The sequence below is a fragment of the Coregonus lavaretus genome (genome assembly GCF_964263955.1).
Source record: "Coregonus lavaretus genome assembly, chromosome: 37".
NCBI classification, from domain to species: domain Eukaryota; kingdom Metazoa; phylum Chordata; class Actinopteri; order Salmoniformes; family Salmonidae; genus Coregonus; species Coregonus lavaretus.
The window spans coordinates 7,428,438-7,440,938 of NC_140024.1; the positions used below are offsets into that span (position 1 = coordinate 7,428,438).

The following is a 12,501-nucleotide window of genomic DNA, read 5'->3' on the forward strand; positions in this document are numbered from 1 at the left end:
TCAGCACTTTCATTTTGGGTGTCAATTATAGTCTGATATACCACTTGTGTGTGTGAAAATGAAATGTACTTTGGAAAAAATGGTCTACGGCTGAGGGGATTTTATGATTTCTGAGATATTGAAATGAAAAGAGAGAGGGAGGAATAGCGGAGGGAGTCATGGCTCATATAAGCTGATAAAGGGATTTGCTTCAAATTCCAAAAGCAGCAGCAGGCAAATGTATTCACACCAACCAGGAGCCTTTACATTACAGCTAGTGGTTATATACTGTGTAACATTATTTATTTAATGGAAACTGGGTAAACAAGACGTTTTATAATATGTACAGTAAGTGATGAAAATGGAACCAAAATCTCCAGTAATTAATGCTTCAGCCCATTTAATCTACAGTAGTGCCGTCTGGTTTCGTAAACTTCTTAGCTGGGTATTTTGAGTGCATCCTCTAAATGACACAATATCCACTGCATTTAGAGAGCTGTAGAGTTTGTATTGATTGAAATGGCTCATGGCATAAAAGGTCTGTTGAAGATGAGTGTTATCGGAAGCAATATGTCAACAACTGCTGTAGTGCTGAGAACTGAACCAGACGCAGGTGCTCAACCTAGAGTGCAATTACACTAACCCTATCAGTCCTGAGACCCCAGCAAAAATTGGCTTTTCATTTATCTGACGTATCTGCATGTCCAGCCATTATATTTATCCTCACAATTAAGTGTTTTACCATTTTCTTTTTAGGAAAACCAGGGCTACATGTAGAACAATTTGACATAAACCGTTGTGTCGTGGAATTCTTACACTAGGACACTCAAAGTCAATATTAAATGAATCACTCTTTATTATCAGCATGCTGGTGAGGTTCCAACCAACTCAATGCACCAAGTACACATGTCGATCAGGAGCTCTACCAGGGCAGTCCCGTTAGTTCCCTTATATACTGGTTAGAGACACGTTACATAGGCATGGGGTTGGTTCCGGCATGTGTCTGGCACCATCTTAACTTAAAGAACATATTCTTGGCGAAGGTCCTAAGGAGGAGGTCATGACCCCCCCCCCCCCCCCCCCCATCTCTTTACCAGGCACAGGCAGGAACCAAGGATTGTTTATGACACCAAATACAACATTTTCAAGACTGTTTCTTCACAAAGTTAAATGTCATTCACAGTTGCATTCATGAGTTTTATTGACAAAGGTCAACAAAAAAAGAATGTCCGCCAAATCAAAAACAGGATAAAAATGAATTTATGTGAATACTGTAAGTACATCAATTGTTTCCTCAGTGGGAAATGAATATCCAACTAGTCAGTTTAAACTGTGTGGAGTTTGGAGTTGTGACAGCAACTATGTGACCTTATTACAGTATTATAGACACTATGTCCTGAGATTTCCTAGAAGAACCCCTTACCTTCTAACGACTCTTGTCTAGCTTTTGTGAGCGTCATAGAGCAATGTGTGTGTTCGTGAGAGTATCAGATTTTCATAGAGAGCTTTTAGCAGTTTGTAGCTTAAACCATTCAGACTCTACAGAGGTTTTTATAAAAAGACCCGGCCCCGGGACTCTTCGGGATCCACCATTGCCTCACAAACACCAATCTAGCTCAGCCCCCATTAATCACACAGACTTGGTTGGTATCTACGGATGTAGACGAAATAGACGAATCCAATGGTACAACCCTGAACGAAGTCTGGAGCGGAAACACACAATGTTTAAGCGGGGTTAGAAGTCCAAAACGTATTGGGTTCTCATTGGGGACTCATTGGGTTAAATATACATTTGTAGACACATCCCAGAACATTTTAAATGTCTACACCAAGACTGCCCCCAATCCAAATGCATTTGTAAACAGCAATTACCTGAAGAGAATTGGGATTGTGGAAGCCATTTTCAGGTTATTTCACAAATAAAGCACTCTGTAAACATTCTCATGGATTCCAAGTCTGAAGGATTATGAAAAATTCTACTTATAGTATTACTGACATAGCCTCCTTGACATTTTAAATCCCATTTCAAGAACTAATGTGGAAGGCAATAAGGACATTTACTGTTAAATCTTCTTCTGGGAGATTAAGGCTCTTTGTGGAAAACTCACAATTGATTGAAAGGTGACGTGTGATGAATAGTGAATCCTTGAGACGCCCACACCAGTTCACATAAGCATATAGTACATCCTCAAAGAAACAAACACACACAGCTTTATTTTTGTGACATTTTATGACTTTTTGGGGAGCAAAAATGTTTGACCATTAAAAATCCTATTTTCCCTAACTCCTAACCAAACCCCTAACCCTTAACCTAACCCTAACTTTAACCCTAACCTTAACCCCAAAAACCCTAAACCTAACCCTAAGCCTAAACCTAAACCTAACCCTAACCTTAACCCTAACCTTAACCCCAAAACCCTAAATCTAACCCTTAAGCTTAAAATAGCATTTGAACAAATTCAGGACATTGTTTTCCTACCTTGTCAGGACATTTGGGTGAATTATTAGGACATTAGGGTCCTGATAAGGTAGGAAAACAAGTACACACACACACACACTCTGTGCTTTCTGTGTATGTCTCTCTCTCTCTCTCTCACTCTCTCTCTCTCTCTCTCTCTCTCTCTCTCTCTCTCTCTCTCTCAAACGCACAGCCCTCTGGGGAATGTCTAGTATGTTGGATAAAGAACTTTGAAACAGCTTCACTGTGTCCTTTTCTGGCTGTGAGATTAGTTTGAAAAAGTTAAATGTTTAATCCTTCTATCCCTCATTCCATTCCTCCCCCTTCCCTCCCTTCTGCCTAACTCTGGGGCCCACCTCACCTGTTTGCATCTCCCTAAGGTCCTGCTTCATGGGATCAATACAAATTGAAATTCAGTCCACCTCTGGGATTAACACCAATACTAACCTCTGAGTCTTTCTCAAGGTCCTATTGACCCAGTCAACTGAATCCCTCTGCTCTGCTACCATCAGTCTGCTGACCTGACATGACAGGGGCATGCTAGTCTCTTTTAATGGAGGTAGTTTGTATCTACTGTCCCCTACGTATTTATTTGGACAGTGAAGCTAAAACTTAATTTGGCTCTATACTCCATGATTTTGGATTTGAGATAACATCTTTTATATGAGGCAACAGTACAGAATGTCACCTTTTATTTGAGGGTATTTTCATACATATCTGTTGTACCATTTAGAAATCAATGCACTTTATGTGTATCTAGTCCCCCCATTTGAAGGTGGCATAAGTATTTTGACAAATTCACTTATATTGTATTACATTTAGTCAAAAGTTTAGTGTTTTGGTCCCATATTCATAGCACACAATGACTACATCAAGCTTGTGACTCTACAAACTTGTTGGATGCATTTGCTGTTTGTTTTGGTTGTGTTTCGGGTTATGTTGTGCCCCAATAGAAATTGATGGTAAATAATGTATTGTTTTAATTTGGGAGTCACTTTTATTGTAAATAAAACCAGAATATATTTCTGAACACTTTTACACGAATGTCGATGCTAACATGATTATGAATCATCATGAATGAATTGTGAATAATGATGAGTGAGAAAGTTACAGATAAAAGTGACTCCAAAATGACACTACATTATTTACAATTCATTTCTATTGGGGACAACATAACCCAAAACACAACCAAAGCAAATTGCAAATGCATCCAACAAGTTTGTAGTCACAAATTTGATGTAGTCATTGCGTGCTAGGAATATGGGACCAAATACTAAACTTTTGACTAGATTGTATATACTATAAGTGAATGTGTCCAAATACTTATGACACCTTCAAATGGGGGAACTAGCTACATAAAGTGCTTTCATTTGAAGAGTTTAATTCCAAAATGCTATCCATTTTAAGAAATGTTGATAAATTAGATTTCTTGTTGAAAGTCAACAGACATACAGTTGACATGTTACTGATAGTCTGTAGATAGTTTGTAGAGCATCTACTGATGGACTATACAAATAAAGTGTTACCATACTCTCAAATAAAAACCTCATATAAAACATTTGATCTCAAATCCAAAATGCTGGAGTATAGAGACAAATTAAAAGTTTTAGCTTCAGTATCCAAATAAATACTAAATACTGTCTTTGTTTGCTGTGTGTTTGTGTGTTTGTGTGCATGTGTGCTTGCGTGTGTGCGAGTGCTTGCACTTATATCCAAAGCTCGTGTGTGTGTGCGTGTGTATCCCTCTAATGCCCGTGGGAAGGAGAGTCGATGTGATCTTTGCGTTGGATCAAAGCCAGGTGTCTATCTGTCCCTCAATGTTGAAGAGAGTTCCTGTCTCCCACAGCACTGGGAATGAGACCTGACAGACGGCAGTAGCATCGGCAGCAGCATCCCCTCACTGAGCTCCATTTCCATTCTCTTAATGTCAATATAGGATTCCTCCCTCTGTCTGCTCCCATGGCCTTAATCACACTGAGCAACACTGACACTCCTCGGGACCGAATGATCCCAGATTGACACAGCTCAGGTGTTCCCAGCATGACACTTAAAGCCTGCCGTCAGCCCGGGATTAAGAGTGGGAGAGATAAGAGCACACAGACACACACATTCAGTCAGAGAGTTACACACATGCACTCACATATGCACGCACACACGTGCATGCCTACACTCACACATTCAGTCAGACAGTTACACACGCTAAACTTTGTAGAAACACCCAAATTCAAATACATGCATTTATTAAGCGTTTCATTCATTCAGATATGACTATTGGAGCATTCACCCTTATAACTATGTCACTGATATCATTAAAATGTGATGAAATCTCTTTCCCTTTCCTTTCCACCTGTCTCCTGTGTGCTGAAGAGTTTCGATTGGAGCAGTAGGGGGACCCTGTCTGTGTCAAACAGGGCCCAGGAGACTGAGGGGAGTGGGGGTGGGCAGTGTTAAAGCTCAGGGCCCCTGCTCCAGCACACCAGCACCCTACTCCATCCCCAGCTCCCTTCTCTCTCCTAATCCCATGCTATAAGGTGTCGGCCCAATTAGAGGCGTCCTTGACTCAGGGGCGAGACGGCCTCGGCTCAGGAGCTCTCTCACCTTGGCGCCCTCTCCTTGGCAGCGCTGCCATGCTCCAAATTGAAGTTGAAGGCTGTTCCGTCCTCATCCCACCCCCCTGCTCGATATCCCCGACATGGCCAGAGTGGTCTGTCGTTGGCTGTGACTGTGACATTGTGTAGCAGGGCTGGGTGGTGTCTGTCTCGCTGGGCCAGGGCCAGTGGCTCTCAGGCGGGGATAGGGGATTGACAGGGCTTGTCTAGTCAGGTCTGGGAACATGGTCCTCACACGACTTTAATTTTCCTTAAATACATCCAGAGCTGCTTCGGGGACATGCATTTTTCATGAGTACTGCTCTTTATCTTTTAGAAATATGTCCAGTATTACAGAGACAGATACATCTCTCTAATAGGAGTACAAGTCACAAGCAAAGCTTATCTGTTATTCTGTTTATTGCCTGTATGTTTCTCCTGCTCATTGAAGAGATTTGGGGGATGCATCTGTTTCTGCCTAGGAAAACGAGAGGGTCATGTGGCATATGTTTGCTTCTATGCTGATCTTGTATAACTTTGTTCGTTTGTGTGTGTGTCTGTGTGTATTTTGCAGACATCACAGCGAAGGAGTTTATTGAGCAGCGTGGAAGCTTGAGGAGTCGTTATGAGCTGCTGGTGGACTTCCTGTCGGAGATGTTGGCGGTGGGCGTCGATGACATCAACGTCTTCAGCCTGATGGACGTCAGGGAGAGGACACTGGACGTGCACTTCGCAGTGCACAGCAGTCCCTTCCTCAGAGCAGAGAAACTACAGGGATACCTCGCTGCTCACAAACAAAAGGTACTGTATGATGATGACCCTAGAAGTTATCCTGTTGGATATACATGTGATTTTCTGTGGTTAAATACAAATTAAACGATTGTGTGATTATTTCAATGAGCCTCACTCAATGTTAAGCATTAGAAGATGCAACCCTAACTCGACCCCGCTGAAAATACACACAGGATTACTGGACAGAAGACATTTACATGTATTTTCCAATTATGGAAGATGCTGTCACTCAGGGATTGTTGCTAGCCTATTTTGAAGAAAGGGGGATTTCAATCCAAAAAATATGCTGTTTGTATTTGTGTAGCCTTGTGTTTTCCACATAATGAAAAGTTTAACCCTTTAGTTTTTTTGAGCTGGTTTATGTGGATGTTACGAATGGATTATGTAACATTGCAATGTCAATTACACTATAATATATCTGAAGCTGCTATTATGGTGCTGTCACTTTGAATACATTAGTTATTGCAGTATTGGACTGTATTCACCAGACCAGCTATAGATTATTGTGGGCTGTGGAGCCTTACAGTGTAGTTGTTACACAGGAACAATCTTTAAAGTTAAACCAGTCCATTAAATCGCCTAGTGGTTAACCGCGTTGGGCCAGGAACCAAAAGGTCGCTGGTTTGAATCCCCAAGCCGACTAGGTGAAAAATCTGCCGATGTGCCCTTGAGCGAGGCACTTAACCCTAATTGCTCCTGTAAGTTGCTCTGGATAAGACCGTATGTTAAATGACTAAATGTACAATTAAAAAATGTAAATGAGAGAGAGAGAAATCAGTGAGATAGAGATCGATAGAGAGAAAGAAAGGAGAGAGAGGTTGTGGATGCTTCAGGTGTGGTTTGTGGATGATCCCTGCTCTTTCATCTGGATTATGTGTGCCCCTCTGAAAAGACATTGATCACAATGAGATGTGAAGCGTGGCGAGAGAAGATGAGCGCATAGAGGGAAATAGGGAGGGGGGACGGCAACGGTTATTAATGTTCGCAATTCTACAGTAATGCTCGGAAATATGAGACAAAATTGTATTTTCTCTCTCTCTCTCTCTCTCTCTCTCTCTCTCTCTCTCTCTCTCTCTCTCTCTCTCTCTCTCTCTCTCTCTCTCTCTCTCTCTCTCTCTCTTTCTCTTTCTCTTTCCCTGTTTCTGTCACGTCAATTGAATATTTCCCTTACTGGTATAGCATTTCAAATCATAGTGCACCCCTGAGAGTTTTAAGAAATAACATATTGGTTTGCTGTGGTTAAATTCATTGATATGTAGACCAAGTTCTATGTTCCTCTTGTAGAAGTAATAAAGCAGCTAGAGAGAAGGGATGTTCTGGTTGATTTTGGGAGAGTGAAAGAGGACCCTTTTGTGCTGTAGATCACTGCTTCCAGGCCTTTTGTTGTGAAACGTCACTTCTGGGTTCTGTAATATAAAATGGTTTGTCTGGGTACATGGCCAATCCAAAAATAATTATAAGGAAGTTATATTGAAGTATCCAAACATATCCCTACATACTCTTTGTCAATGTCTTGCCACATAATAAAAAAAATGGTGTTTTAAAGTACACTACATGACCAAAAGTATTTGGACACCTGCTCATCGAACATCTCATTCCAAAATCATGGGCATTAATATGGAGTTGGTCCCTTATTTGCTGCTATAACAGCCTTCACTCTTCTGGGAAGGCTTTCCACTAGATGTTGGAACATTGCTGTGGGTACTTGCTTCAATTCTGCCACAAGAGCATTAGTGATGTCGGGCACTGATGTTGGGCGATTAGGCCTGGCTCGCAGTCAGCGTTCCAATTCATCCCAAAGGTGTTCGATGGGGTTGAGATCAGGGCTCTGTGCAGGCCAGTCAAGTTCTTCCACACCGATCTCGACAAACTATTTCTGTATGGACCTCGCTTTGTGCACGGAGGCATTGTCATGCTGAAACAGCAAAGGGCCTTCCCCAAACTGTTACCTCGAAGTTGGAGGCACAGAATCGTTTAGAATGTCATTGTACGCTGTATCGTTAAGATTTCCCTTCACTGGAACTTAGGGGCCTAGCCCGAACCATGAAAAACAGCCCTATACCATTATTCCTCCTCCACCAAACTTTACAGTTGGCACCATTCATATCAGGCAGGTAGCGTTTTCCACCAAACCCAGATTAGTCCGTCGGACTGCCAGTTGGTGAAGCGTAATTCATCACTCCAGAGAACGCATGTCCACTGCTACAAAGTCCAATGGCGGCGAGCTTTACACCACTCCAGCCGATGCTTGACATTGCTGGTCAAGCAATGTCAAGCATCGGATGGTGATCTTAGGCTTGTGTGTGGCTGCTCGGTCATGAAAACCTATTTCGAATAGTTCTTGTGCTGACGTTGCTTCCAGAGGCAGTGAGTGTTGCAACCAAGGACAGAAGATTTCTATGCCAATATTTGTCTATGGAGATTGCATGGCTGTGTGCTCGATTTTATACCACTGTCAGCAACGAGTGTGGCAGAAATAGCTGAATCCACTAATTTGGAACAGGCATGGGGAGAGGGAGCCCCTTTTAAACAGTCTTTTACTTGCTACCCCTGATCTCTGACAGCCCATCCCTACCTTTGTACTCTTCTCCCCTCTCCTCTCCTCTTTCCGCTCTCTCCCAGTGTGTGTGTCTCTGACTTTGAACACTCAAGATCCCCCTGCAGCCTGCTGGGATTGAGGAAGTGGAAATCTCAGCATGCTCCTCTCCAAAGGGTTCTCCTCTCTTCTCCCTGTTTACCCCTCTGTTTTCCTCTTCATATCCCCCTTATGCCCTGCTGTCCCCCCCCCGTCCCCCCGTCCCCCCGTCTCCCCCGTCTCCCCTCCCATACACATACCCTGTGATGTGGTACAGGCAGAGACACACTGACAGAAATAGATAACGCCTAAAAAACATGAGGTGAGAGACACTTCACACACTGACAGGGTGAAGTAGGAAAAATACATTTCTGGTAACACTTTCTATGAAGTCCATATGCATAATGCATTATTCAGCAGTATACAGTACCAGTCAAAAGTTTGAACACACCTACTCATTCCAGGGTTTTTCTTTAATTGTATTATTTTCTAATTGTAGAATAATAGTGAAGACATCAAAACTATGAAATAACACATATGGAATCATGTAGTAACCAAAAAAGTGTTAAACTTATTTTATATTTTATATTTGAGATTCTTCAAATAGCCACCCTTTGCCTTGATCACAGCTTTGCACACTCTTGACATTCTCTCAACCAGCTTTATTAGGTAGTCACCTGGAATGCATTTCAATTAACAGGTGTGTTAAAAGTTAATTTGTGGAATTTCTTTCCTTCTTAATGTGTTTGAGCCAATCATTTGTGTTGTGACAAGGTAGGGGGTATACAGAAGATAGCCCTATTTGGTAAAAGACCAAGTCCATATTATGGCAAGAAAAGCTCAAATAAGCAAAGAGAAACAACAGTCCATCATTAATTTAAGACATGAAGGTCAGTCAATACGGAAAATGTCAAGAACTTTGAAAGTTTCTTCAAGTGCAGTCGCAAAAACCAAGCGCTATGATGAAACTGTCGCTCATGAGGACCGCCACAGGAATGGAAGACCCAGAGTTACCTCTGCTGCAGAGGATAAGATCATTAGAGTTACCAGCCTCAGAAATTGCAGCCCAAATAAATGCTTCACAGAGTTCAAGTAACAGACACATCTCAACATCCACTGTTCAGAGGGGACTGTGTGAATCAGGCCTTCCTTGTCGAATTGCTGCAAAGAAACAACTACTAAAGGACACCAATAAGAAGAAGAGACCTGCTTGGGCCAAGAAACACGAGCAATGGACATTAGACCGGTGGGAATTTGTCCTTTGGTCTGGAGTCCAAATTGGAGATTTTTTGGTTCCAACCGCCTTGTCTTTGTGAGATGCGGTGTGGGACTATGGGCTTAGTGGGACTATCATTTGTTTTACAACAGGACAATGACCCAACACACCTCCTGTGTAAGGGCTATTTTACCAAGAAGGAAAGTGATGGAGTGCTGCATCAGATGACCTGGCCTCCACAATCCCCCGACCACAACCCAATTGAGATGGTTTGGGATGAGTCGGACCGCAGAGTGAAGGAAAAGCAGCCAACAAGTGCTCAGCATATGTGGGAACTCCTTCAAGACTGTTGGAAAAGCATTCCAGAATCTCAAATGTTATTTCATAGTTTTGATGTCTTCACTATTATTCTACAATGTAACAATAAAGAAAAGTAGGTGTGTCCAAACTTTTGACTGGTAGTGTACATGTACTTATAATGCACTATGATATAGTAATAACGCAGTATAAACAGTTATAGACACACATAAAGACTCATATAGGCTTATAATTCCATATACCAATACTCATAATGCATTATAGGTATAATCATAATCACTTTTTATGTACAGCAACATAGTGTTTCATAATTGCTGGTCCCTTTTTCCTCGAGGATCATTCAGCATTATAATGACCATCAGTGTGATGCATTTCTAACGTTTTTGTCAGTGAGCAGCACATTATTATTACTGCATCATAATCTTTGTTATGGTGTATAGTATAGTTATAAAGTAATATTTGATTGCTTTAGGTAAAGTGATGAAATGCCTAAGGCAGACAGATAATAATACACCATAAGCTGTTACTATACAATTATAAAGTGGTCATTGTCTGCTTTCAGCGAATGAAACTTCCTGCACATTTCATGATGACACAACACAAAGCTCTTCATTCTTTCTCACACATAACATAAATTGCCTCAAAATCTTACAGATGTAGGATCTTGATGTGAGCCAGTTTGCTACAGCAAGAAAATAATCCTGAAGCAACAGGACATGTGAATTATTTATGTGGATTATAAGTAATGGACAATTTTGTAGGGGTTGATACATTTTTCGTAAGGGAAAATCAAGTCTGAAATGTCAAAGTCGAAATTACAAACTTCAGAAGCCTTTTTAGACCTCAAATACACTACAGGTTTTAAATTAAAGGAAAGTTCTCCTGCAACAGGGGGATCAAATGAAGATCCCACATATGTACAATTGGCAAAATCGTACAATAACATTAATAATAACAATAACATTGCTCAGCGCGAATGTGCATGTACCAGCTTACGTAGTACGAGCAACACAAATGAGGAAATGGTCAATGGGTGTATTCGATAAAGGTTTTTATTAAAAGTATAAATTTCAGCACCTCACAGATAGACCGCAGTTGTACAGGACAAACATAGGTACAAAGCTCAACAACCTCGATATAGGAGAACGGAGTTGAGCGATCCTCAGCTATAAGTGATTATGATTATACTTCTAATGCATTAGGAGTATTGGCGTACAGAATTGTGAGTCTATATGAATCTTTATGTGTGTCCATAAATATGCTTATACTGCATTATTACTCAATCATAATGCATTATGAGTACATGTATAATGCTGTATAATGCATTATGCATATGGCTTCATAGAAAGTGTTACCACATTTCTTGTATTTTAACAACGCAATATGTAACTTTTTGGGCGACCGACCAAATTCACATAGAAATGTTACAGATTTGTCATTCTCATTGAAAGCAAGTCTAAGAAGCGGTAGATCTGTTCTATGTGCACTATTTCTATGCTTCCCGTTCTTAAGTTTTGTTTTTGCATCTTTTACTTTTGGTTTTGTACACCAGTGTCAAAAAGCTGAAAATACAATATTTTTGGTTATTGAAAATATATTTCACAGCAGTGGGACAATGATTCTCTACACTTGCTTGTTTTGTCACATAAACTGAAATTAGGCGAACTATTAGACATTTTAGCTACCCGGAAATGGTGGAGACCTTTCTACATATTGCACCTTTAAAGGATTGGGAGCATAAACATAACCACATGTAACATATTGATTTACATGAGTATGTGTATCAAAAGTCCCAATGCAAAGTTATACCTCACTTCTCTATTTGTATTACATAAAACCGATCAGAATTCCGAAGAATGCCGAAGTCATGTCGGAAAATGTTTTTCCGGGGTGTGATGTTTCTACTTATAGGTAACCAGATCGTGACTACAACTAAGTTACTAAGTCTTTGACCACACTGTGTTGTTACATTGGTGAGTAAAAACTCATGCTTCCTACCGTTTAACCATTGTATTTGGGCTTTGTTGGTTGCAGAGCAGGTGCTGCAGTGAATTGTTGTTTAGAGGGATGTGTTTGTGACTAAATGCTGTTCTAATCTAGACTCCATTTTGTTCTGGTTCCCGGTTTGACCACAGACAGTGAACCTGTGAGACAGCATTTTATTTGTCAATCAAGGACATGATCAGCTTACCATCAGAGCACATAATGGACTTTTGTTTCCCATGTCAGACCAGCAACAACCAAACGGCTGTACTGGACATGCTGTTAAGTACTGCTAATGAGCATGATGATTTTAGGTCTGGTGTGTAATTATGGTTTGTATGTATGACTGACTGTATCATTAAATGACTGTTCAGCTGGTGTTCTCTAAGAACGTAGCCATCGAGCACCCTCCTGTCAAAGTGGCTTACCTAGAGAGAGAGAGAGAGCGAGAGAGAGACATTTTGCCTCAGCTCCACATAGGGGAAAGGACCTGGAGAAAGAAAAGCACAGCATTCCCCAACAGCATGTTAGCTTTGTCTGTGCATCGTCTCTTTTTGTTATTCCTCCCCTCTCTTTTCCAACTGTAATTCAG

At 41.1% G+C, this 12,501-nt stretch overlaps 1 protein-coding gene across 1 annotated transcript in view; it reads left to right on the forward strand.

The window, feature by feature from the left end:
* Window positions 1-12,501, forward strand: part of LOC311111753 (neural-cadherin-like) — a gene marked incomplete at both ends in the record, with an annotated part of 182,747 nt that overhangs the window by 123,264 nt on the left and 46,982 nt on the right. Inside the window, 1 exon segment of the mRNA XM_084154568.1 lies at window positions 5,600-5,826. Within this exon segment, the coding sequence (XP_084010694.1) occupies window positions 5,600-5,826 (227 nt within the window).